The sequence below is a fragment of the Dipodomys ordii genome, unplaced genomic scaffold (genome assembly GCF_000151885.1).
Source record: "Dipodomys ordii isolate 6190 unplaced genomic scaffold, Dord_2.0 Scaffold64, whole genome shotgun sequence".
Lineage (NCBI taxonomy): Eukaryota > Metazoa > Chordata > Mammalia > Rodentia > Heteromyidae > Dipodomys > Dipodomys ordii.
Window position 1 is genome coordinate 2,075,344 of NW_012267280.1, and position 26,662 is coordinate 2,102,005.

The 26,662-nt window shown below is 58.4% G+C and overlaps 2 protein-coding genes across 2 annotated transcripts in view; both read right to left on the minus strand.

Annotated features, from left to right (window-relative positions):
* Positions 1-207, minus strand: part of Mydgf (myeloid-derived growth factor) — a 5,475-nt gene extending 5,268 nt beyond the window's left edge. Inside the window, exon 1 of the mRNA XM_013022602.1 lies at positions 22-207. Within this exon, the coding sequence (XP_012878056.1) occupies positions 22-195 (174 nt within the window). The 5' untranslated portion in view covers positions 196-207. The remainder of the gene's footprint in view (positions 1-21) is intronic.
* Positions 208-2,360: 2,153 nt separating this feature from the next.
* Positions 2,361-26,662, minus strand: Dpp9 (dipeptidyl-peptidase 9). The gene is made up of 19 exons (XM_013022906.1): positions 26,391-26,662; positions 22,762-22,874; positions 21,106-21,279; positions 20,788-20,956; positions 20,300-20,413; positions 19,761-19,889; positions 17,445-17,506; positions 15,979-16,079; positions 13,117-13,294; positions 12,844-13,006; positions 11,876-11,955; positions 9,886-10,038; positions 9,162-9,297; positions 7,413-7,558; positions 7,177-7,323; positions 6,145-6,297; positions 5,424-5,566; positions 3,658-3,769; positions 2,361-2,479 (listed from the first exon to the last, which is right to left on the minus strand). The coding sequence occupies exons 1-19, from the start codon at positions 26,620-26,622 to the stop codon at positions 2,387-2,389; spliced, it is 2,598 nt and encodes an 865-aa protein (XP_012878360.1). The 5' UTR covers positions 26,623-26,662; the 3' UTR covers positions 2,361-2,386.

Here is a 26,662-nt window from a genome sequence, read left to right on the forward strand (position 1 = left end):
CCGACCTCCGACGGCACCTACCCCGGGACCCACGTTCTGGGAGAACGAGTGCTGGACGCCGCCGGGCCGCACGTCAAACGCCACGGTCGTGGGTTCGGACACGGCCTCCGTCGGTCTCAGAGCCACGGCCGCCAGGAGCAGCGCAGCCCAGCAGACCGCGCCGCCGCCGCCGCGGCTTCCGCTGGGCGCCGCCATCTTGGGAGTGGGGCCGCCCGGGGCCGGCGGGCGGACGGGGCGCGGCGAGGGACACGTGGGGCGTCGGTCGCACGCCACGTCACAGCCCGCCCACCCACGTGACCCACAAGCACCGCCCCTCCCCTAAGCCACGCCCCTCCCGTCTTCGTGTTGTGGGCGGGGTTTGTACCGTCACGTGACACTCACACACCTCTTCTGATTGGCAGTTGGGGAGTGAGGAAAATGACTTTTAATTGCGGTGGCTGGCGTGTGCGTGGACTCACTGCATGTCAAACTGATCTAGCGGGCTGGGAAGGTGGCTCAGTGGTAGAGCGCTTGCCTTGCAGGCATGAGGCCCTGGGTTCGATTCCTCAACACCACATAAGCAGAAAAAGCCGGAAGTGGAGCTGAAGAGCTGAGGGACAGCGCCCAGGCCCAGAGTTCAGGCCCCACGACCAACAACAACAAAAGAAATGTATTCTTTATCTAATTTATGTAACTTTAACCCCTCTGTACATCACCTTAGAATAAAATTATATGTTTATAATATATACATAAAGTTTTTCTGATCAATGTAACAAAAACCCAGTTTTTCTCGTGGTCTGGGCTGGTGTTTGGCTCAGTGTAGAGGATTTGCCTAACACGCACAGAAGGCTGTGAGGATGTCGTGATTGTATAATTGTCTAAATGTCTGTGACCTGCAATGGGGGTGTTCCTGCACAAGAGCTGGCAGTCCTCTGGGAAAGTGTCACATGAGGCTGACCCTGCCACCTCCACAGAAGGTGGAGACAGTAGGACTCACTGTAGGGTCCTCAGTCAGGCTCTGGGCTACAAAAAGAGATCTGGGAGGGAGTGCTGGCCAAAACTGGTTATGTTATAGAGATGAGCCCATGAGCTTCTTCAGCTGATGATCCTTTTGTTTCCTCCTTGGCCAGGCAAGCTGGGTTAGGAAGCTTCCAGCTGGGTCTTTGGTGTACCCGCCCCATCTATGCCAGGGTAGCCCCAGGCCCTGTGGAGACCGCCTGTCAGCTACACCTTGTGCTCAGGCCCCCAAGACCCCCTCCCACTCAGAGCATGCCCAGGTCTTAGAAGGACTCCAGGTAAGTGGCCATATTTCCATCTGGAATCGTTTAATGAGTCTACTTCTTACACACATAATTATAAAAGAATAAGAATGACAAAAATATTTTCTTTCCATAATATGTAGAGGGGTTTTGGGTTTGTTTTTTGTTTTTAAGCTTTCTTTTTTCCTTCTTTATGCCCAAACTCTTGGCAGGGAGGGACAGGAAGGGGGGGGGATGACCCTGAGGTAGGGGAGGTTCAACCCCCAGACCCCAGGGCAGGCACAGGGCCAGGCAGGCAGACACAAACACACACACACACACACGCATGCGCGTGCGCACACACACACACACACACACACACACAAGGGGCTGGATGGCTGGGTGGGGAGGGGCCGGTGGGTGAAGCCACACTGTGTACCTGCTGTGATTCCCCTATTTCTCCCCTTCCCCCCTCCCCCACCACCTGCTTCACTCTCTGCATTCTGCTTTGGGCACTGGGGGCTTCCAGGTGCTGGGCTGGAACACCACTGCCCAGTGGTGGACCCCAAGTCTGGATTTAGGGATACCCTTTGCTTTCTGTCTTTAAATAATTATTTAAAATGCCCCCTAAGACACAACACGACAATGAGGTGGGAGCTGGCGGGGAGGGCAGGCGCTGCATGCTTCTGTGCTGGGGACGGTGGTCTGGCGGGGCCAGGGGACCGAGAGGCCCTGGAGAGCCACACACGGGGGTGCCCGGGCCTCTGGTGGCTGGCTTCCCAGCCCCAGCTCCTCCAAGTGTCTTTTGGCGAAGGTGCCCGAGCTGCAGCCCTTCCAGCAGGGGTGAGGAGGCGAGGGAACGAGGGAGCCCCACCTCCCCAACAACGGGGGACAAGGAGGGGATGGCACCAGGCAGAGCCTCGGGGAGGCTGGCCACTGTCACTGTGTCCTGGCAATTGAGAAGCAGCCACGAAGCCAGGAGCGCCAGCGAGAGGATGAAAGGCGTCAGGGCGAAGGCGGCGGCCAGCTGCAGGGTGGCCGCAGCTGTCCAGCGGGGTGGTGAGAGGAGGTACCTTGTGGGGACGTGGGGGACCCCACCTCCCCGGTTCCTCCTGACATCCGGTTGCACTGGGATGTGAAGGCTGGGGTGGGGGCTCCCAGGCGGGGGCTCAGAGGTGCTCTTGTAGAAAGTACAGCAGTGTGACTTCATAGTGTTCTCCCGACTCGGGGCAGCGAATGCTGTGTCTCTCATTGGGGTAGATCTGTGGGGACAGGGACACGGGGGGGGGGGGGAGATGGGAGAGGGCTGGGTTGACAGGCCACTGCTCCTATCAGCACCAGCACTGCCAGCTGCGGCCTGCCTGTGTGCTGGGCTATGGCCTGCCTGGCACAGAGGAAAGCTCCCAGGCCTGCTCAGTGACAAAGGGGCCCTGGCTGGACGCTGGGGGCCCCTGTCTGCAGCCACATCATTTCCCACAGGGCCTCATGCCCAGCTTCAGGCCCCAGGCTGTTTTCTGGGTCCCCTGACCCTCTGAAGGGGATATGGCCAAGAAGGGACAGAGATGTATGGCACACACACCACAGAACCTGGTCCCTGAGATCTGGGCCAGCCGGTGGCCTGGTCCTGGGCTGGATGGAGACAGGGCCTGAATAGGCTTGAGCTGTGAGAGCAGTTTCGGGGAGGGGGGTGTCCCAGCTCCCCAGGGCTGGAACAGTGTAGAGACAGCCCCACTCTTTCCAGGATTCCTACAAAGCCAGGTGCTTCCTACCCCACTCAGTTTCCCAACGCCCGGGATTTCAGGCCCGCCGTGGCCACCCAACTGTGACGTGGGGAGCCATCCTGCTTTCTGCTCGTCTCCATTCGCTCATCCCTCCTCCGCAACAGGACCCTTCCTGACCACCTCCCTTCCACACCTCACATCTGCTAAGGTTGCTGGCACTGGGGGATGGTCCACCAGCTCTTCCCCGTCCTCCCTGCTCAGTGTGGCTGGGCCTGCCAAGGCACAGGCCCCAGTGGTTCTGCCCATGGGGAGCCCCACCTCCCTTCAAGGCCCTGCCCTCTAGTCAGAGGACCCCTGACTGAAGAGGCCCCGCCCCCAACCGGGGAAGCTCCACCCACAAGAAAACGCCTCCTCCACATCAGGCCCGGCCTGGCTCAGCTGTGTGAAGTCCCCAAGCTCCTCCCTCCTACAGTCCTCACTCCAGCATTCCCATGCTTCCTTTCCTCTTGGACACCCCTCAGCAGACACAGAGGTCTGTGTTCAGTTTGGATCGATGCCCTCCCCCACTGGGCTGCAGCCGGGATGCCACCTATGTGCCCAGCCCTCGTCCCCAGCCCTGTGGTGGCCATCTGACCTTGTGTGAGCAGATTTCCGCATGAGCTGGGGAGTGGGGAGCAGAGTGGGGGTGGGAGGGAGGGAAGGAGGGAGGGAGGGCTCACCTGGAGCTGGTAGGGCTTCCCCGCCCGGATGAGCTGGGACACGAGGAAGTTGGTGTGGAAAAAGTGCACATTCTCATCGAGGAAGCCGTGGAGGATGAGCAGCCGGTTGGGCCTGGAAGATGAGTGTGGGTGAGGCTGGCAGGAAGGCGGTCAGGGTCCCAGCTCCGGCCAGCAGCGGGGCCATGCAAGGCCCCACTCCCTGGCACTCTGGGTGATGGAATGGTCTAGAACCACACTGCCCTCCTGGGCCACTGAGCACAAGAAGAGCAGCAGGGTTGACTGACACGTGACTTTTTCACTTCAGTTTTGTAAGCTAATTTTTAATTTAATTTTTTGCTAACCCTGGGTCTTGAACTCTGTGCCTGGGCGCTGTCCCTGAGCTTCTTTTGCTCAAGGCTAAGCACCCTACCACTTCAGCCACAGTGCCGCTTCTGGCTTTGTCTGTGTATGTGGTGCTGAGGAATCGAACCCAGGCTTCATGCATGTGAGGCAAACACTCTACCACTAAGCCACCCTCCCAGTCCAATTACTTACTATTTTTATTTTTTTGTAGTCATAGGGCTTGAACTCTGGGCCTCGGCACTGTCCCTGAGCTCTTCAGCTTAAGGAAAGCACTCTACTGCTTGAGCCACAGGGCCATTTCTGGTTTTCTGGTGGTTAATTGAAGATAAGACTTTCAAGGACTCTCCTGCCCAGGCTGGCTTTGACCCCAGATCCTCAGCTTCCTAACTAGCTAGGCTATAGATGTGAACCACTGGTGCCCAGATAATTTTTATTTTTATTATTATTGTTATTATTATTTTTTTTTTTTTGGGTCTGATCATGGGTCCTCAGCTCTTCAGCTCAAGGCTAGCGCTCTACCACTTGAGCCACAGCGCCACTTCCGGCTTCTTTTTGCTTATATGGTGCTGAGGAATCGAACCCAGGGCCTCATGCCTGCAAGGCAAGCGCTCTACCACTGAGCCACCTTCCCAGCCCCTTTATTATTATTTTTTTTACAAAATTGATATCTACTTAAGGGACCTAGGACTGGGAATGTGGTTTAGTGGTAGAGTGCTTGCCTAGCAAGTATGAAGCCCTGGGTTGGATTCCACAGTAGCAGATACACAGAAAAAGCCAGAAGTGGTGCCATGGCTCAAGTGGTAGAGTGCCAGCCTTAAGCAAAGAACCTCAGGGACAGCGCCCAGGCCCTGAGTTCAAGCTCCAGGACTGGCAAAAAAAAAAAAAAAAGAGAGACTAAAGGTGACATTCTCAGCTGTACACTGTGGTGCTGGGTGCCCCTGCAATGTCGTCACATCGCTTTGCATGCCTGTTCCAGAACATTCCACATGTTCTAGAACATTCTACAGCCACAGTGCCCATCTCTGCTAGGAGCTGCACCAGAGAGGCAACTGTCATTTTGTCTTCGCTTGAGCACTGCTGGGACCGCAGGGTGGTCTCAGGGAGGGGATCCAGGCAGCCTTTCAGCCCCAGTTTGGCATGCACAGGAAAACAGTGCATCCGAACTGTTTGGGGACCAGAGGCTGTCCCCCAGATTGCATCCCAGAACAGCGTCAGTGCCCACAGGCTGCCTGTAGCTGGGCATGAGCCCTGGGGATTGCACTTGGGGGTCAACTGCTTCTGAGAAACCAGGAAGACCAGACCAGTTAAGTGGCAGGGATTCTAGAATTTTCCTTCTTCCACGGGCCAGGAAGTGCCAGCAAGTCAAAATGAGGCAAGTAGTTGGCACAGGGGGGCCAGGGGGAGGGGAGGGGCGGGCGTCTTACTCGTTGGGCAGCTTCTCCACGTGCAGGGCCACAGAGCCCGCCTCGTAGCCCTGCTGGTTGTTTTCGGGGACGTCCATGTAGCGCTCTGTGTACCCTGTGTCATAGGCCATCCACACTGTGACTGGGGCGCCCGCGATGGCCACCTGGAGGACACAGGGACGGAAGAGCAGGGGAGGGGGGCGGGTGTCAGGTCCAGAGCCGGCCTGTGCAAGGTTCCCAGGCCACCCTGGCGGGCAGAGAGGAGGGTGAGGGCGGGCATGCACGTGGTGGGTGGGGCTGTGACCCTCACCGGTGTCCCCGTGGACTGTGCCCGTCCCACCTTCCTGCCTCCTCCTCCTCCTCATGGCCGCAGCCCTGCCGTGCCCCACAGTGCGGCTGGCCGGCTCCCTCCCCGATGCTCTTTGCACCACGCCCCACCTCTGCCCATCCAAGGCCGGGGTCCCGGGCTCAGCCTCCCACAGAGAGCTGCTGCTGGGCTTTTGTGCAGCCGGACGCCATCCTGGGGTCAGCGGTGGCGGGCAATGAGGAGGGGGGCTCGGCCCCACGGGGCTGCTGCAGGGAGAAACAGCCACGTGGCAAGGCCCCTGCCGAGGTGCCTCCCCCGGGGTCAGGCCCGGTGGTGTGGGCAGTGATCAGGCAGCCAGTGGGAGGGGAGGGGACCGGAGAAGAGGGGAGGAGAGGGGAGGGGGCTGCGGCCAGGGCTCGCTGAGGGCAGGCCTACCTTGAACACCTGGGGTTTGTGGATGAGCCCCATGAGCGAGAGGAAGCCTCCGTAGGACCAGCCGTGGATGGCGACGCGGCTCATGTCTATGAAGCCGTACTTCTGCGCCACGAACTGCAAGCCCTCCACCTGGTCTTCGATCTCCACCTGGCCCTGGGGACAAGGCAGGACATGCTCAGGGCCACCTCCTCGGGCCCTGTGGGACTGTGAGCCTACTCTACGTGGCCCCTCCTGTGGGGTCTTTCCTCCCTGGGTGGAAGAAGTCCTCCCCAAGTTCCATCACTGCCAGCCTTGCAGCGCCTGCCTGCTCTTGTTTGAAAGACCTTAGGGACCATGGCCAGATGGGCCGCTCCCACCCGGATCTGCCACCCAATGCCTGGAAGGTTCTGAAACAGCACATTCCTTCCCTGGTCCTCAGTCGGCTCATGGCTGAAGAGAAATATTAACAAGAAGCTGGCCCATAGCACCATGACCCATTATTACCACCACCATCATCATCATCACTATCATCATCACCACCACCATCAGTACCACCATCACCACCATCATCATCACCACCACTGCCTCCATCGCTAACATCACCACCATCACCACTACCGCCATCACCAACCACCACTGTAACCACCACCACCACCACCATCACCACTGCCATCACGATCACCATCACTACCATCATCATCATCATCACCACCACGGTCCCCATTAACATACTTCTAAGGCCATCATCTGACTGCTGGCTTCCCTGTGGGCTGGCTTTCCCACAGCATCTGCTGCATCTGAGCTGTACACGCCTTCCTAGCTAGTGTGGATGGGTGGACACGTGTGTCCCCCTGCCCGCTCCGAGCGGGACAGCAAGGCAGGCGCTCCACCATGTGACTACGGGCGCTATCTTTGTAGGACTGGCAGTAACTGTGGAGGCGTGTGGTGCCCACAGCTCTCTGAGCAGCAGGGGATGGATTGACCCTCTGTGAATGGTGCCCGGGGAGTTCCCTGGGCAGCAAAGAGAGGGCTCAGACAGAGAAGAAAACTTACCATCTGGTTTTTCAGGGCCCCCTCAAAGCGAAGCCCTCTCTGACACGAGCCCCGGCCATCGATCACCACCACGGCGTACCCTAGTGATGCCAGCGTGTTGAGCCGCAGATACTTGATTCCTTTGAAGGAGTTGTTCACAAGCTGTACCTGCCCCAGGAGGTGGAGATGGGGAGCGGAAGTGAGAGGCAGCAGGTGTGGCAGAAGCCGGGTTGGGCCGGGGCCAGGCTTGCACGCACCTGCGGGCCCCCGTACACAAAGAGCACGGTAGGGTGCTTCTTCCCTGGCTGCAGGGCGTGTGGTTTGTAGATCATGCCATAGAGCCGCACATCTGATCGTGTGTGGAAATGGAAAATTTCTGGAGGCACATAATCCGGGGGGCAGCCTGCAGGACAGAGGGCCAAGAGCGCTGGCCGTGTTGGTTCATTTCATGGTCTGCTTCTCACTGACTTAAGCAAAAACTGTATGTCCAATCACCATGATGGAGCCAAGGCTTTCCTTCTTTTCTCTTTCTAGATAGGTTCTCTATGTGGCCCTGACTGGTCTGGAACTCATGATTCTCTCGTCTCCAAGGCTTTTTTTTTTTTTTTTTTTAAATTAAAGTGCATTTATTTAGGAAAATAGGGTCAGCAGGTCTAAAGGAAAATCCGGGCCAGGTGCTGTGGCTTATACATGTAATCCAGCTATTTGGGAGGTACAGGTTGAAACTAATTTGGAGAGAAAGTAAGGAAGACCTCATCCCAAACAATGAGCTGGCTGTGGTGCCATGCACCTGTCATCCCAGGTACGAAGAAGTTATAGGATAGTTATAGGTTTATTTGAAGCTCATGCCTGTAATCCTAGCTATATAGGAGGTTGAGATCTGAGGATTGTGGTTCAAAGCCAGCCCAGGCAGGAAAGTCCATGAGACTCATCTCCAATTAACCACTAGAAAACGAGAAGTGGCACTGTAGCTCAAGTGGCAGAGCATTTGCCTTGAGCCAAAGAGCTCAGGGACAGTGTGCAATCCCAGAATCCAAACCCCACGACCAAAGGAAAAAAAAAAAAAAAGCCAGTCCCGGCAGGAAAGTCTGTGAGACTTTTATCTCTAAGTAATCACTAAAAAAGCCAGAAGTGGCGCTGTGGCTCCAGTGGTAGAGTGCTAGCCTTGGGCAAAAGGAGCTCAGGGATAGTGTCCTGGCCCAGGACCAGGAAAAAAAAAATCTAATGCAAAAATGGGGGAAGAGTATAAAGGAGTAACACAACACTTGCCTAACAAGTACAAGGCCCTAAGTTCAAAGCCTAACCCTAAAAGCATTTTGGGGGGGAAGGGAAGGGAGGAAGGCAGACCAGCCAGCAGTAACAGGGGTAAGTTTGTAAAAGGCCAGACGGTTCTACCTCGGTGGCACAGCTACTAAACTCCATGCTGTAGCGCAGACCTGGGCACAGACACCAGGGTGGCCACACGTGGCGGGCGCTGGCCCCAATTCACCCGTTCCTGGCATAGGCATCTGTGAGCCTGCGCCGTGGGACGTGGGCTCTGGCCTCAGTGAGGCCCCTCCCTTCCCCGTGGATGAAACCGTAACCCACAGGGACAAAGCTCAAGGATGGGCCACACCTGCTTTTGTTCTGGAGGTGACAATGGAACAAAAAATACTTTCTAGCTCATCACACACAGTTCTTAGTTTCTAGAACACTTTCTAGAATGTTCTGGAAACCACCAGCATGGCAGGTAGGGTGGAGTTGGGGGCTGGCTTGGTTTTCCATTTAACCAGGTGCCACCAGGGTAACCAGATGCTACGCTGGGCTGCGTGCTTGTTTCCGTTCTGTTTCTGAGATGGTGACGGGGGTCGCTCCCAGCATGGGAAACCCCTGGCCGCAGGCTCCGGGGCGGACGACCCAGGCCTCAGGGTCCGCACGGACCGACCGCAGCGGCCACGCGGGGCGTGCGGGGGCCGGGCCGGGCTGGGGTCCGAGGTGGGGTGCGGGATGCAGGGTCCCGGACTCACTGGCCGCCTCCATCATGCTGGCCCAGAAGCGCGGCTGCTTGTGCAGCGGGTCGTCGTCCGGGCCGCTCAGCTTGTACACGTGCACGCAGGGCGGCGTGCTCACGCTGCTGTAGTGGCTGACGAACATGTCGAAGTTCTGCGGGTGGGCGGCGGGGCGGGGCGCTCAGCGGGGCGCGGCCCCGCCCACCGACAGGGCCCCGCCCACCCATAGGCCCTTCCCCTGTCACCCCGCCCACCCACTAGGCTCCGCCCCGGCAACCCACACACAGGCCCTTCCCCTGTCACCCCGCCCACCCACTAGGCTCCGCCCCGGCAACCCACACACAGACCCTTCCCCTGTCACCCCGCCCACCCACCAGGCCCCGCCCACCCTCGGCTGGGCGCTCTAGCACTGGGCCAACCGCCTGGGACGATACAGACAGGGAAACTGAGTCTGGCCAGCATTCCAGGGTCGTCACCCAGGCCTTCTGGTCTTGCTGGCTTTATAGCCATCAGGGGCACTGCACGGGGAAGGGCCAGTATGGCCACTACTGTATGTTCTGGAATGTTCTGAGGGCTGTACTCTGAGGGGTGTATTCCACATCCCACAGCAGCAGCATGAAGGCCCAGAAGATGGGCTCCAGGTGAGCGGCTGTGCCCCCATCCCTGTTCTCCCCTAGGAGGCAGCAGGGCTGCCTGCTGGCAGGGGCTGGGGCATGGGGAGGGGTGTGGGAGGAGGGCCCACCTGGCTCATGGAGCAGCTGTGGGAGAAGCCGGGTGTGGTGAGGCGCACGATCTCGCCGGCGGACTCGTAGCTGACCACGTAGAGGTGGTGCTCCAGCGGTGTGTCCTTGGTGCCTTGGAAGTACACCAGCTTGGTCTCCTCATTGACCCAGATCTGCAAGGGACCCAGGGCTCCTGTGAGCGCCTTCCCCTCGGCCTGCACTGTCTTTTGTGCCTATGTGACCCCAAACGAGGTGGGGTTCGCTTCAGCCTCAGCCCCTGGATGGGTCCTGGGACAATGAGGCAGAATCTGAGCCAGATCAGAGGCTGGGGAGCCTGCACTGCCAGTCCCTGTAGCCAGGTGTTGGGGAAGCACTGTGGCTCCCTGTGACTTGGGTGGGGTCCCTGGTGGGGCTCAGAGCAGCAGGGCACTGGGCCCAAGGCGGCTGGAGTTCTTTCTGTGGGTGAAGATGAGAGTGGTCCCAGAAATGCACACTACCAGCAAGACTGGTGACCCAAACGGAGGCAACAGAGGATGGATTTCTGCAGGGGGAGCATCCCCAGCACAAGGACCTGGTTGCTTTGGAACATGGATGGGAGTCCACTGCCTCAGCCCAGGTCCTGAGAGGCCCGGCCAGCAGAGAATGCGTGGAGTGGTCAGGCCAGCAAGGGACGGAAGAATCAATGAAGGACAGGCGGCCTGCTGGGGTGGGAGGAGGAGGGGCTGGAACCGCACTGCTGGTTTGGAGTCCAACCAGCACCTTGAAGACAAAATACTTTCCATAGGACAGGAGGGCGGGGGAAGGAGGGGTGAGCAAAGCAGTTGCCTTTATTTCTGAGCCAGGGTCTCGCTGTGCAGACTGGGCTGGCAGGAAGACATGGCCACCACCAAACAATGGCAAGCATGGCTAGGGTATAGTGCCTCACACCTGTAATCCCAGCTACTCAGGAGGCTGAGAGTTAAGCATCACAGTACAAAGCCCAACGCCAGCTTGGACAGAAAAGTCTGTCCATCAGTAACAAGTTGGAAGTGGAGCTGTGGCTCAAGAGGTAAAATGCCAGCTCTGAGCAAAAAAGCTCAGGGACAATACCTGGGCCTTGAATTCAAGCTCCAGAACAGGAACAGAAAACCAAAACCAAACCAAACAAACAAAAATCCACAAAGAGGTTTGAGCTGTGGTTGAAGTAGTAGAGCCCCTGTCCAGCAAGCGCAAGGCCCCAAGCACCGTCAAAAGAAGGCAACAATAGACCCAGGATGGGTCGTGGAGACGCCCCGGGACCCCTGCACTCTGAGGAACCCCAAAGCCCTTCTACCATGGGCAGCCATAGCCTGGAGGAGGGGGCTCCAGGGCACCTCTCTGTCTTCCGAGAACAGTGGAAATGTACCAGAATGCTATGTGTTCGTGGCTACTGTTCTTCAGCACAGGCTGTGTCTGGGCACACACTGGCCATGGGGCCCTGGGCCCGGCTGCTGGCTGTGGCTTCTCTCTGACGAGTCCCCACTCGGGGAGGGGCACAGCAGGGCCCCAGAGAGGACTTCAGAAGACACCCCTCCTCTCCACAGAGAAGCACGGGGTTCAGGTTCGGGTGGGGCCCACACTAGGCTGAGCGCATGGGGGACTCTGGTGTGTCGGGGGGACACTCACGGTGAGGGAGGGAGTTCTTGGCCTGAGAATGTGAAGGGGGGAGGTGGGCTGGGGGGGAAGGGGTGTGCCCAGGGATGAGTAAGGGCTAAGGAGTGGAGGTCAGGGGCTGCACAGGCCTGGTGGGCCCCACGGGCAGAGGCCCCAGGAGAGCAGACGCTGCGATATGACTATTCCTTATCCTGATGTACAGACTGGGAAACTGAGGCCAGGCCAGTTAACTGAGGGAAGCAGGGTGGGGACGGGTGACTGGCGATCCCCTTTCTGACCTGCACCCCCAGCCTCTCATCTTGGGCAGGTAGGGTCCCTGCCCACCCTGGGTGCTGGGGGTAGGGGTGGGGGGAGAGGCAGCATGGGGCTCACAGGTACCTTGGAGCCGTGCCTGGCCAGGACCTCCCACTCGCCACTGGTCAGCGCAATCTCCTCCTTGATGGGACATTTGAATTCATCTGCAAAGGAAGGAAGCAGAGGATGAAGGCACCCCAGCAGCCATGCCAGGGCCCTGAGGCCACAATCCACCTGCACAGGAGGGGATGCCAGGGCTGGGTGGCAGGGGCAGGCGAGCCAGGCGCCTGTGTTGCCTGAGAAGCCTGCGGAGGCTGGGTCACAAGCGCGTGCACCCGGGTGATAGGCGGCAGCCGGGGGCTCGGGTCAGGACCTCACGGGACTTGGCGTGGTCGGGCTCTAGTCATGCAAAGGCTCAGCTGATGGGTTTTCTTTGCCAGTACTGGGGCTTGAATCTAGGACTGTCCCTGAGCCTTTTTGTTCAAGGCTGATGCTCTCCCACTTGAGCCACAGCTCCATGTCCAGCTTTTGGGTGCTTAACTGGAGCTACGAGTTGCACAGGCCTCTGTACATCACTTTTCTTTTTCATTTTTCTTTTTTTTTGTCAGTCATGGGGCTTGAACTCTGGGCCTGGGCGCTGTCCCTCAGCTCTTCAGCTCAAGGCGAGTGCTCTACCACTTGAGCCTCAGCACCAACTTTTGGTTTTCTGGTGGTTCACTGGAGGTCAGAGTCTCATGGACTTTCCTGCCCGGGCTGGCTTTGAACTGTGATCCTCAGATCTCAGCCTCCTTAGTAGCTAGGATTACAGGCATGAGACTTTTTTGCTCAGACTGGCTTCAAACCACAATCCTCAGATCTCAGCCTCCTGAGCAGCTGGGATTACAGGAATGAGCCACCAGCACAGGGCCCTCAGCTGGGTTTTCAGTGTCGTGGCCTGTGCCCCTATCATGTAGGTGACAGCCAAACCCTGGTGCGGAGGGCCCGGCACAGCTTGTGGGGTTCGGCACATGCTGCTGGCTGGCTGGCTGGACTACCACGGTCCTCCCGCTCACCTTCCCGGGGGCTGAGCGGCTCAGTCCAGTCGTAGCCATTGGCCCTGAGGAGAACGGTCACTTTGTACAGGTGGCAGAAGCCGGTCTTGCACTCATTGGCACGGAGGAAGCAGAATTCCTCCTGGCCGTCCGCCTGCGGGAAGGGGTAGAAGATGTCGTGCACCTGCGGGACGGGAGAGAGGCGGCATCAGAAGAGGCTGGCTTCCGTGGCTCCGGCCTGCCCCAAGCAAGGCCCGCTGGGGAGGGGCAGCCCTCAGCTCTGTGTCCACTCACGTTGATCCAGACGTTGGTGACCTCTTCGTATACTACGTGGGGCTGGACGTCCTTTGGGACGGCCCTGGCGAAGGCCAGCCGCTGTGCCTCGCTCTCGGGGGTCGGGATGAACAGGGCCGGGGGCAGGAGCACCAGCTGGAGCCGCTGCTGGGGTCGGTCCAGGAACATGGCCCAGGCGCTGAGGGGGGGAGGGCGGGGGGGGGAGAAGGAAGGCAAGCCCAAGGCCTCAGTGACTGGACGATGGATCGGCCCTGCTACAAGCCAGTCCCGCTTCCTCGCTGACTCCATGCAGACTGGCCCGAACTTCTTAGAACCAGGAGGCCAAGAAAGCCTGTCAGCCCAGGGCTCTGCAAACCCTACCCCAAACCCCAAGTCTAGCCACACCAACTTTCTCCCTCACCATCCTTTACTTCATGATTTGCTTTTTTTTTTTTTTTTTTGTCGGTTGTGGGGCTTGAACTCTGGGCCTGGGCTCTGTCCCTCAGCTCTTCAGTTCAAGGCGAGTGCCCTACCACTTGAGCTACAGCGCCACTTCCGGTTTTCTGGTGGTTTATGGGAGATAGGAGTCTCAAGGTCTCTCCTGCCCGGGCTGGCTTTGAACCGCAATCCTCAGATCTCAGCCTCCTGAGTAGCTAGGATTACAGGCGTGAGCCACCAGTGCCCGGCATTTCATGATTTGCTTTAAGTAGGCAATTTTTGTTGTTGTTTGTTTTTTTTGAGTCCGGTCGTGGGGGCCTGAACTCTGGGCCTGGGCGCTGTCCCTCAGCTCTTCAGCTCAAGGCTAGTGCTCTACCACTTCCAGCTTTTTTCTTTTTGCTTATGTGGTGCTGAGGAATCGAACCCAGAGCCTCATGCATGCAAGGCAAGCGCTCTACCACTGAGCCACCTTCCCAGCCCCTTGTTGTTTGTTTTTAGCTACATCTCATTATATATTCCAGGCTGACCTTCAGTACCTGCTCCTCCAGCCTCAGCCTCCCCAGAGCTGAGCAAATGTCTGGCTTGCATTGTTCTGTGGGGAGGGGTTACTGGGGTTTGAACTCGGACATCCCACTGGCTAGGCAGGAGCTCTAACACTAAGCCCCCTACCCTTCATGTAAGGTCTGCCCCAGGCCATGCAGGCCCTGTGCAGACACCTCCCCCTATCTCTTAGCTAAGTTTCTACCCAGTATCTGTTACCTAGGTAACTGGCACAGTATCTGTTACCTAGGTAACTGGAAGTAGTCACCTCCCACTCCTGCTAGATCACATCCTAGGCCGTCCCTGGCCTTCCATCTGACTATAGGCGGTCCAGGCCCTGAGGTCACACCCAGATCCAGTATGGCCACACCTTCCCTCTACCTGGCCACACCTCTTCCTGTCCCTGGCCTGGGGTAGGTCTCCCTTTTTAGCCATGCCTTTCCACCATGCATTGGGGGGAGAGGGGGACAGCAGCAGTTAGGTAAATAAATTTCTTTTCCTGCCTGAGTAATGCATGGTGTTCTCTTCATCAGCTATCTAATGAAACCTACCTACTTAATACACCTTACACTTTAATGGATGGACAGGGGCTCTGCTGTTGTTCCTTTTTTTTTTGCTTCTAATATCAGTTCTGGGGCTTGAATTCAGGGCCTGAGCTATGTCCTTTAGCTTTTTCGCTCAAAGCTGGTGCTCTACCACTAAGCCATAGTTCCACTTTTGGCTTTTTGGTGGCTAGTTGGTGGTAAGAGACTCAGGAAACTGGGTGCTGGTGGCTCACACCTGTAATCCTAGCTACTCAGGAGGCTGAGATTTGGGAATTGTGGTTCAAAGGGGGCCCAGGCAGAAAAGTCCCTGGGAGGCTGTTACCTCCAATTAACTACTCAAAAACTGGAGGTGGTGGTATGGCTCAATGGGTAGAGCACTAGCCTTGAGCAAAAGAGTTCAGGGACAGCGCCTAGGTCCTGAGTTTCAAACCCCAGGACTGACCAAAAAAAAAAAAAAAAAGTCCCATAGACTTTCCTGTCCAGGCTGGCTCCAAACCATGATCTTTAGATCTCAGCCTCCTGAGCAGCTAGGATTGCAGGCATGAACCACTAAGACATGGCTTTAGTGGACAGTGTTTAAGTTTTGGTTTATCTACAAGGAGACAAGGTGGCACCATGGGTGTAAATGTTCATCAATGTTCATCTACCTACAGTGACAGAGAAAGGAAGAGGAGCATTATGGTGGTAGAGTGCTCTCCTTGAGCTGAAGAGATGAGGGACAGCGCCCAGGCCCAGAGTTCAGGCCCCACGACCGGCAAAAAAAAACAACAAAACAAAACAAACCAGGGCAGCAGAGGCAGCACCTCAGCTCTGGAGGTCACATGCAGGTGGACGGGGAAAGGTGGCCAGGGGAGAAGGGTAGAGGACCGCAGGTCCTCACATGTGTGCTGACAGCTCTGTACACGGTGATGTGGATTTCCTATTGGTGTACAGTGTTACACAATCTGCATTGGGGACAGGGGCATTTGGGATGTGGGGGAGGAAGGATCACAAGGTCTCCATTGGTGACACTGTCTCAAAACAAACAAACAAAATTTCCCCAAACTACCAAGTCTTTAGATTTTTGCCCCGATCACTAGGGTGCTTTTGGCTGATGGGCTGCGGTAAGGCAGGGGGCAGCGGAGCGTGGCTGGTGACATGGTTGGGGCCCTGGTTTAGAACAGTGCTGGAGACGAGTCTGTGGCAAAGGCTGGAGAGTAGGTAAGCACGGCCTGATGCCTGACTGGGATCACCCCTGAAGAACTAAGCTCCAGCGTGGGGGTGCCAGCAGCCATCAGGCTCTTGTGCCCTCACCGCTGAGGCTAGGAGCGGCCTGAGGACAGGGCCGGGCCCAGAAGCCAGCTCGGCGGGCAATACTCACTACTTGCCGTCACGTGTCCACCCAGCCCTGGCAATGTACTCCACCGCAGGGAAGAGGGAGCTGAAGGGCTGCACCAGCTCCTTCTCTTGGGCCGCGACAATCTGTAGAGACAGACACGGGTCACCAGGCTGGGGGCGGTGGGCCCTGGTGAGCTGGAACTCAGACCCCCCCCAGAACCTTGGAATGCCTTCTACTTTGGAAATGCGGCAGCTACACATGTCACAAGTTACGCTGACGATGTCACACAAGGTAGGATGTGCCTTGTCCAATGTAAGACATGTGGAAGACCCACGGCCAGCGGCAGGAACACGGCCCTCCTACTTGCTTGCTGCCCGAGCTGCCAGACCATGGCACTTTGCTACAGCTGCCCTGGTGGGCTTTGGTTGCCCCTCCCCCCCAATGGGGCAAGAAGGGAGGCAGGAGGCCCATGGCAGCATAGGCTGCTCTGGAAACCAAAGGCTTCAGGCCTGTCCTGGTGGAGCCACCTGTCTTGGGCAGACACAACTCCTGGTTGCCTGGGTTCTCCAGCCTGAACAGGACCAGTGGGGAGAAAGGGACGCAGGGATCCCTCCTTCCCCCTCACATGGACACCAGTCCCTCCCTCCCCCCCCCCAGCTCATCACCTCTGTCCAGACCTGGGGCAAGGGCGGCCTGAAGCTGCCTGGGGGGGTGGGGATTGGGTATGCCATGCACAGTGGCTGGGGACATCCACCTCCCACAGGCTGGAAGTTTCCAGATGACAGTGAAAGAGGTTTGGCCAATGAGGATGCAATACGCCCCCAATGATAGCAAGGACGCGTGCCCTCAGATGTGCTCCAGAATGTGCAGGAACACTCGACACATATGAGATCTCAGGTCTGCTATAGAACACACTAGGTGTTTTGGGAAGGCCTGCATGTGCGGCCTCTGCCCGGTCCCCCTGCCCAGGATCTGCCCTAGGGAGGCCTCCAACGCCACATCCCCGACGCCACTGACATGTCAAATTTCAGCTTCTCTCTGAGTGCCCCACGGTGTGCGGGCCTGAGGTTGAGACCAGGTCATGGTAGTAGATAGGGGATGATGGCGCCTTTTATGCCATCTGTACCTGGGAGGAGTGTGGAACCCAAGCTCCATGCCAATGGGGGGAATAGAGAAGCATCCAGAACACTGCCCATCCCCACAGCTGCTGGGCTGGCAGAGGTGAGCCTAAGATGCTGGGGTGAGGAAGCCGCCCTGCAAGCTCAGGAACTTCCACACCCAAGCCCCTCAAGCTCTGAGCTCTGGGCCTGGGGGTTCCCAGCTCCCACTGCTAGCAGCTTAGGGAGCTCTGGCGGGAAGCTTGTTCATCTAGCCAGAGGTTCAGACATAAACAGGGCCAGGGCCAGCTGAGGCTCTGGACAGAGGGAGGGAGACTGAGTGAGAAAAGACAGAGGGAGGGGCATGTGTTCCCATCCCTCTCCCTGCTTCTGCGGGACAGCCGCCCCTACCTTGCCCTGATTGTCTGTCTGGAACTCGGCCAGCTTCAAGGCGATCTTCGGATTCTTGCTGCCTGTGATGGAAGAAAGAGCAAGTTGGAACGCCTGGCTGTCGGGCCCACGTGGTGGTGTGGTGGGTCCGTGGGGGGGGAGAGGGATACAAAGGTCTGTCTACCGTGAGTCCCCTCCCTCGCATGCCACCAAGTCCCCTTGGGCAGGAACTGACTTGGGGGCCTGTACTTTTCTGACAGAAACTGGTCTCCTTGACTGCAGAGTGCAGGGTGGGACTGGAGACAGAACTAAGTACTGGTGCAGGGTAGGGCTGGAGGCGGAGCTAAGTGCTGGTGCGGGGTGGGACTGGAGGCGGAGCTAAGTGATGGTGCAGGGTAGGGCTGGAGGCGGAGCTAAGTGCTGGTGCGGGGTGGGACTGGAGGCGGAGCTAAGTGATGGTGCAGGGTGGGACTAGAGGCGGAGCTAAGGGCTGGCACAGGGATAGGCTAGAGGCAGGGCTAAGTAGTGGCACAGGGCGGGGCTGGAGGCAGGACTAAGTAGTGGCACAGAGCGGGGCTGGAGGCAGGTCCAAGTGCCCATGTGTAGGAGGGCTGGAGATGGGACTAGGTACTGGTGAGGGAGGGCCGGAGGCAGAGCTAAGTGCTGGTGCAGGGCAGGGGGGGAGGGGCTGGAGCTAAGGGCTGGTGCTGGAGGTGGAGCTAAGGGCTGGTGCAGGGCTGGAGGCGGAACCAAGTGCTGGCACAGGGTGGGGCTGTAGGCGGAGCTAAGGGCTGGAGGGCTGGGGCTGGGCTGTAGGCGGAGCTAAGGGCTGGAGGGCTGGGCTGTAGGTGGAGCTAAGGGCTGGAGGGCTGGGCTGGAGGCGGAGCTAAGGGCTGGAGGGCTGGGGCTGGGCTGGAGGCGGAACTAAGGGCTGGAGGGCTGGGGCTGGGCTGTAGGCGGAGCTAAGGGCTGGAGGGGTGGGGCCGGGCTGTAGGCGGAGCTAAGGGCTGGAGGTGGAGCTAAGGATTGGCACAGGGCGGGGTGGGAGGTGGAGCTAAGGGCTGGTGGCAGCGGGCCCGGGAACAGCAGGCCCTGCACAGCACAGGGGGAGGCAGCAGCCACGGGTGAGGACGGTCAGCGGGACTTCTGTGAGGAAGGGCTTGGTTCGGACAGCAGTAGAGGGAAATGCTGGCAGACCTTGTCCTGGCCCTAGACTCTAGAAGTCAGGGCAGGTCAGCCTTTTGCCCATCTGCCAAGCAGGGCAGGGCAGAGGTGGGTTATCACAGAGGAAGGGGCCGGCAGTGCTCCTGGGAAGGCCCTGTGGGCACGGTCAGGGGCGGAGTGGCAGAGCTGCTCCTCACCACCAGGCAGGCTGCAGGTGGGGCCTGGGGTTGAGTCCAGCACAGGGCTTGCTTGGCTCAGGGGAGCTTTTCATTTAGTTAGTTGTTCAGACAGGGTCTCGCTGTGGCTGGCCTACAACTTGCCTCTCAGGTGCTGGGATTACAGGTGTGTGCCACCATGCCCAGCTCAGGAGCCATTTTAAAATGACTGGAGAGAATTGCTGATCTGCCAGTGGTGCCTGGTCTTCCTCTCCCAGGCAGAGCTGACTCCGCATACAGACACTCTGAACGGTGAGAAGAAGGGAAGATGCCAGAAAGAAAGAGGAGGGAGGTAGAGGACCAGCATGAGGCACCTCACAGAATGACGGGCCCTGCAGTCCTGTCTGGCAGTGACAGGGTTGGTGAATCCATGTATCCTGCCTCCTGGTTTTAGATTGGCTGGGAAGGTGGCTTAGTGGTAGAGTGCTTGCCTAGCATGCATGAAGCCCTGGGTTCAGTTCCTCAGCACCACATACACAGAAAAAGCCAGAAGTGGCCCTATGACTCAAGTGGTAGAGTGCTAGCCTTGAAAAAAAGAAGCATAGGGACAGTGCCCAGGCTCTGAGTTCAAGCCACAGGACTGGCAAAATAATAATAATAATAATAATAAAGGCTTCCTCCTCTTTTTTTTTTTTTTTTTTTGGCGAGTCTGGCTATGAGGCCTTATCTGGGTTACCCTGGACTCAAATGACACTCTTGCCTCAGCCTCCTGAGTGCAGGGAGTACAGGAATGAGCTTCCATGCCATTCCCAGGCACACAGCCCATACATTCTGTCTGTGATTGATGTGGTCTATGGCAGCAGGGCTGGGTAGGTGCAGCAGTGACCAGCTGAGACGGGAGCCTGTGGGGCTCTGAGCTCTGTGATGATGAGGCTTGGCTAGGCCAGGTGGAGGCAGGCTCTGGACAAACCCCTCTGGCCATGAGTGGCTGATGTGTGCGTACCCGGGGAGGCCTCACCTGTCCTGGGGTATCGGTAGGAGTCGGTCTTCCTCTCTTCCAGGGCCGGCGAGGGGACATGGATGACCTCCACCTCAGATTCGTCCACCTCTTCATACAGGATGCGCAGTGTCTTCAGGCCTTCAGAGCCTGGAAGGAAGGGCACACGCTGGGCAGCCACACTTTTCAGACGTGTGCAGGGCTGGGCCTGTGGTTCAGGACCTGCGCTGCCTGCCAAACCAGATGGGGCCTGACTGTCCACGACGGGTAAGCGGCATGTGAGGCCTTGAGAGGACTCGGGTGGGAGCAGCCCCACCACACGTCGGAGCCCTGTGCCCCGTAGTCAGGGGCTGCAGTTGGGGCAAGCCCACGGGGGAGGCGGGCCACAGCTCACCCTATCTCTCGGCCACTGCCGTCTCCAGATGGGCTGCAGGGCAGGCCAGTGGGGGAAGCCACAGTGGTCACTCGTCCTGACCCTGGGGACACTGCAGGTAACAGGGACAGTGCGGAGACTGACTGGCAGCAGGGCCCTGAGCCAGGTGGATAGGCAGGGTACGTACCTTCCCAGGAGGCTGTGGGGCACCACCAGCACCCCGTGAAGCGATCAAACTCCTCCTGGATGACGAAGGTGGCCACGCCGGCCGACTTGGGGTCATCCAGGACACTGGATGATCCTGGGGAGAGGGCAGCATCTTAGCTCCCTGGCTGGACACTGGGACATGGGCAGCTAGTTTCCCAGGGGGTGGGGTTGTCATGTCCTAGGCCTGGGACGGTGCTGAGCCACAGCGCCTCCCACTCCTTGCCAGGACCACGCCCCCGGATGCACAGCTAAGTGTGGCTCCAGCTCTGGAAGGGGTCCCAGTGGCAGAGCAGGTTGGGGCTGGCCAGGTGGCTAGAAGGTGGGGAGGGGCAGGCCGAGAGGGCAGCCCGGGGTGGTGGCCAGACACTGGGGTAAGCTGCACCCCCGGCAGAGATGGCCTCAGCGTTGGGGGTACTCTGCTCAGGAAAGTTCTAGGGCTTTCTAGAAGCAGGCCCCTGGCAGCCTCACCCCGGTGGCAGAAGGTGAGGCGCCGCTCCTCTCCCGTCTCAATGTTGGCCACCCACAGGTCGCTGTTGTTGATGAAGGAGAAGAAGGCGGGGTCGGCGGGGCAGATTTTGGGGTCCATCCGGGGCCCTGAGCACTGGGTCTTGATCTCCAGTGGCTTCATGGGGGACACCTGGGGACAGAGGCCCATTCAGGGGTAGTCACAATCCCTGCACCCACCCTTGCTCACCCTATGGCCCCCAGGAAACCCCAAAGCCATCCTTGTCCAGGGGCTGCAGCCCGTGCTGCCCCCCTTCCCACCCCGGGGCCCCCAGGCCGCACCATGAAGCCGTTCTTGCCCCCATCGCGGCAGTGGAAGAGGCTGTTGCTGGCCTGGAAGAGGAAGAGGCCGCTGGCGCTGTGGAAGTCGTAGGAGGTGATGCCAAACACGCCCAGGCGCTTCCGCTCTCGGAGCAGCTCCTCCTCCCGTGAATACACCCCGTGGTGCGGCGTGGCCTGGGGACACAGGGACAGTAGCCTGTGGGACCCCCTGCTCCCCACAGCCTGGGCTGCCCCTGAGGCATGCCTGGGAGAACTTTCTGTGGGTCAAGTCTCGAACCTGTGGCCAGAGGGGCTGCCCAGCGCCCACACAGAGCTATGCCCCTACTCCTCACTTCTGGCACTGGGGATTGAACTGGGGGCCTCAGGCTGGCCACTCCTAAGCCTCTCCTCCACGCTGACCCTCCTACCTCAAACATGGCCCCTTCCTGTTCTAACCCCACCCCGCCCAACCACAGCTAGATAGAGAGGGTACAAGTTCAAGACTCCCAAAGGCTTAATGCCACCGGGCACACCTGGACTAGATAGATAGATAGATAGATAGATAGATAGATAGATAGAGATAAATCAGACAGATAAATAGGTCAGATTAGACCTATCTCTCTCTCTCTCTCTCTCTCTATCTATCTAAATATCTATCTATCTTTATCAGTACTGAAACTTGGCCTCACACTTGTGAAATAGGTTATTTCCGTGAGCTTCTTTTTCATTTTCTTCCTATCATGGCTGGGCTGACAAGTACACACTACCATGCCCAGATTTTTCAATGGAAATGGAGCCTCATGGGCTTTTCTGCCCAGGGCTGTCCAATCTCAGCCTCCCATACAGCTGGAATGGCAGAGATGAGCCACCACACCCAGCCAGTGCTGGCAGCTGAGCCTCTGGTGCCTGCCTGGGCTGGCCTGGAGCTGTGATCCTCTAGATCTCAGGGTACGTGTTAACAGGAGCAGTGAGGTTTTTAAGTCTGGAGCATGGCTCAGAGCATCTCCAGTCCGACAAAACAAGCTAAATGACAGGGCAGAGCCAGTGGCAAGATTACCCTGACTGCACAGCAAGTGTCACAACCTCAGCTAGGTCACTCTGGGGGCTGGACCTGGTGGAGACTCAAGCACACTGCACCGCCAGCTACCTCCTGGCCATTTTTCTGTTGTTTTTTTCTCTTCCAGCACTGGGATGAACCCAGGGCTTTTTTAATTTTTTTCCCCTAGTCCTGGGGCTTGAACTCAGGATTTGGGCGCTGTCTCTGAGCTTCTTTTGCTCAAGGCTAGCCCCCTACCACTTGAGTCAGAGCTCCACTTTCAGGTTTTCTGTGTATGTGGCACAGGGGAATGGAGCCCAGGGCTTCATGCGTGCTAGACAAGCACTCTACCACTAAGCTACATTCCCAGCCCTGACTTCCAATGTTTTTGCAGTAAACAAGAAGTCAACACACCAGTGCCAAAGGCAGTCGCCTCTAGGCCCTCCAAGAGGTACCCCAGGGCCTGTCGTGGAGGGGTATTAATCATTAGCCAGACTCTTGGAAGGACCTCCTTCCTCCTAGCCGGTTCCTGGCCCTTCATGCAGTTAGAAAGTGGAGAGGCTGGGATAAGGGCTCTTCTCGGTGTGTGGGGGCAGCCTTGCCCCCCCCCCCGGCCCGCTGGGCCCCCAGGCGTGGCTCACCTGGAAGTGGTCCAGCATCTGCTTCCAGGACAGCAGCAGCAGGGCCTCCTTGCGGACCTTCTTGGGGATCTCAGAGTAGAGGAGCGAGTTCTCCCGGCTGCCATAAGGCATACCTGGGAAAGAGAACAAACCCAGGATGGGGACCTGGCCAGCACCAGGAGGTGGTCCTGAGTGGCAGCCCCAGGCCCCTTGGCTTGCAGGTTGAGCCAGGCGCAGCTCCCGCGGGCAGGCTCTGCTCCATGCCCCCCCCCCATACATGGCAGGGGCTCTGCTGGTGTGGGATGGCAGGGAGGAAAGGCCTGTGGAGAGGAGTGGGGATGTGTCCCGCTCACGGTCTCCCCAAGGCCATTGGCCGTCCACCGGCCTCCTGCAGAACCATCCGGGTGGGATCCTGTGTGCAGGGTGTGCACTGCATCTGCTCCACGTCAGAAGCACGTGAGTGACAGGTGTCCCCACACATCTCCCAGCATGCCTTGGGGGAAGCCATCACACCTCAGTGACCACCACTGATTTGACCTAACCCTTCTGATAAGGTGCCAGTACCTGCCAAGTGAGGACTTTGTGCTGACTGAATAGCGCAAAAGACGTTTTCGCCATTTACCTGGCACTGAGCCACAGCACCACTTCCGGTTTTCTGGTGGTTAATTGGAGATAAGGGTCAGGCTGGCTTCGAAACGTGATCCTCAGATCTCAGCCTCTTGAGTAGCTAGGATTACAGGTGGGGGCCACCAGCACCTGGCTTTTTCCTGAGATTTTGTTTGTTTAGGTGCAGTCCTAAGCTTGAACTCCAGGCCTGGACACTGCCCCTTAGCTTTTTCACTCAAGGCTAGCACTCTACCCCTTGAGCCACATCCCCACTTCTGGGTTTTTTGGTGGTTAACTGGAGATGAGAGTTTTATGAACCTTCCTGCCAAGGCTGGCTTGGAGCTATGATGCTCAGATCTCAGCCTTCTGCGTAGCTAGGATGACAGGCCTGAGGTACTGGCACCTGGCCGGCACATACGCGTTTGTGAGGCTCTGTCTCATTCAGTGGTGTGCTAGCCCAGAAACACAAATAGGAGGACAAATGTTCAGGTTCTGGGCATATGACTGGGCATAAAGCAAGCCCCAAGGGTTGAGGCATGGCTCAAGTGATAGAGCCCCTATTGAGTAAGCAAGAGACCCTGTGTTCAAACTCCAGTGCCACCCAGGACACTGTGAGGCAGGAGGACAAGAGGGCTGGTGGCCATTCTCTAGCAAACATGTGTGCTCTGTGGGGACAGCCTTGCCTGCGGGAGTCCCTGGGGGCGGCTGAGACCTTCCTTCCAAACAGGAAGTGGCCAAGTACAGCCAGGCCCTGACACGGACACTGGAGCCACACCTCACCCCCCCAGCAGCTGATTAATAAGTGACCACATCAAGGGTGCCAGCGAAGGGTGTTCCAGGACATGCTGCTGCTGGCACTGGTCCCCATGACACCTGGCACTGGGGAGGGGGCGGCAGGCGGGAAACGAGGCTGTCAGTCACAGCCACCACGGTCCCTCCCTGACTGCTCTTTCTAGCTGTGCCCTCCACTGTCACCCACTTTGCAGTCACAGCACGGCAGGTGTCTGGATCTGTCCTGACACCCTGTCCAGTCATGGGCTGTGGCCTGGCAATGTTAGTAACAAGGACAAGACCATCACCCCAACAGACAGCACGGTGCCCAACTGCTGCAGGCCGGTTTTGGGGTCTCTGCCAGGTGCACACCCCTCTCTGGAGCCTCGGCCAGATGCCAGGCAGGGTTCTCAGCAGCCTCTTCTCAGGGGCATTCTCACTAACCCAGACACAGCACAGGGAAAGCTGATTGGACCATCTGACCTAGGCTGAGCCAATCAGATTCCTTCTGGAAACCTGGGGAAAAGCTGATAAGGACTCTTCCACCAGAGATAAGCACAGAAGCTGATTGGACCATCTGATCTACAATGGGCCAATCCGATCCCTTCTCCCAGAGACCTGGGTAGAGATCCTCCATTTCTGTGGAGCCCTGGGGCCTGGGAGGTGGGGGAGGGGAGGTGGGCAGCCCTGGTGGGGTAGGCCCCAGCACACAGGGCCCTGCCTGGGTTCTGGAAGGCTCCCGGTCTACTTCCTGAGGCCAGTGGGCTTTATGCCCATGGCTTCTATGTGCCACCCTGCATTCCAACTCGGAGGTGTCCTTTGTGGCTGAGGCCAGCTCTGAGTGTCTCCATCCGTTGCTGACAGTTCCGAGAGACTGAATAGCAGCCTCCAAAGAAAAAATGTCCCTTTCCCATTGATGAAAGTGACCTATATAACTCGTAGGTGGAGATGGGAGGGAGGGGCTAGGAGAGAATGAGGGAGCGGAAGACACTGTACAAAAGGAAATGTACTCATTACCTGACTCATGAGACTGTAATCCCTCTGTACATCTCCTCTATGATAAATAATAAACTCAATGTATTTTTTTAAAAATGCCCCTTTTCTCCCGGCCTGAATGCAAACGCCACCCTGTGTGGTAGGACAGGGGGCTGTGAGCTGTGGACAGAGTAGGACTCAAACTGGGGTGAGATTCTTGTGCCTGCGTCCTTCTACCAGGGAGGGAGGCAGAGGGGAAACGTCCAACGCTGCGTGAGTAGGGAGGCAGAGACGGCAGGGATGGGGGACAAGCCAACGAACAGGCATCCCCGGCTGCTGCCCTGGCAGAGCTGCGCATGCTCTGTGCTGGCCACGCTGCTCCTAGTGCTTGCTGGAAAGCCACCAGCCAGGAGATGGGGTGGGCGGGCCCCGGACGCCCGGGGTTGGGTAAACCCTACTCCCTACTGTGTCTGTGTGGTTTTCATCTGGCCATGTCCACGCACTGCCACCTGGGCCTCTGGAGGGCCATGAGCAGGGCAGGGGAGGAGATCCTGGGGCGTCCGTCTCGCTCTGGCACACCAGCACACGGTCAGCCCGCTCACTGCACTCACCAGAGGACAAGTGGGGGATGTGGGGGGGTGGAGGAGGGGCCTGAGGGTGAATTCAGTGCCAGCGTGCCCCTAGGACAGTGAACCAACTGTGGGGGACCTGCCCCCCCCTGGTCATGGGGTAATGTCTGGGGACATGTGGCTGTCGCCACTGGGGAGCTGCTGGTGTGGAGTGGGTGGAGGTCTATGGTAGCTGCCTGGCGCTTTGCAAGGCCCAGGATGCCAGGCGGGAGAATGATCGGCCCCTCTGTGCCCAGGGAGGAGACAGACCCCGATCTTTGATCCCACAGCCACATGAAGAAACAGGCTGAAGCAGCAGGCTGGCAGGCCTCCTTCCTCCCAGCCTGGGAAGCCCTGGAGGCGAAGTCAGGCCCCGTGGCCAGCTCCTCACATACATCCCGTCCCTTGGTGGGGGGCCAGGCCTGGCCTGCTGCCCGAGGCTGTGGCAGCCCCAGAGCCTGGACAAGGACCGGGCTGTAAAGGAAGGGGCGGTGGCAGGCAGTTTCGCAGTCATGGATGGTGTCCTGTCCTCAGCAAAGGCCCCTTTCACCTGCCGCGTGGGGCGGGCTGCGGGGGAGACACGGGGCTCCCGCGGGGGACCTGGGTCCTGCCCTGCTTTCACGGGCGCACCCCCGCAGAGGCTCGTCTCTGCCCCCTGACCCCACGGCGCGTGGCCAAGGCCCGGCTTACCTAGGTAGTAAAGGCGGTGGGAGTGGGGGCCGGCTTCGTCCGTCTTCTGTACAAACTGGAAGTCGTGCGGGGCCTTGTTGACGATGAGGCCCGAGTACTTGCGGCTGCCGTGGATGATGCCCCGGAGGCCGTCCCACGAGTGCTTCTGCACCTGGAAGCGGCCGGCCGCCTCGTCCATGTCACCGGCGGTGGCGGCGGCGGCGGCCTGCTCCTCAGGCAGGGCCCCAGACATCCTCTCGGTCCCCTCGGACGGCAGTGAGAAGCTGAAAGGG

Bases quoted from the DNA above. Each gene is read 5' to 3' on its own strand.
- Dpp9 (XM_013022906.1), bottom strand. From the start codon at position 26,622: ATGTCTGGGGCCCTGCCTGAGGAGCAGGCCGCCGCCGCCGCCACCGCC. The intron at 13,007-13,116 runs GTGAGTGGACAC...CCCGTCCCGCAG, and splicing joins TCACCAACGTCTGGATCAAC to GTGCACGACATCTTCTACCC. The intron at 5,567-6,144 runs GTAGGCCTGCCC...TGTGTCCTCCAG, and splicing joins ACAAACCCCAGGTGTTCAAG to GTGGCCATCGCGGGCGCCCC.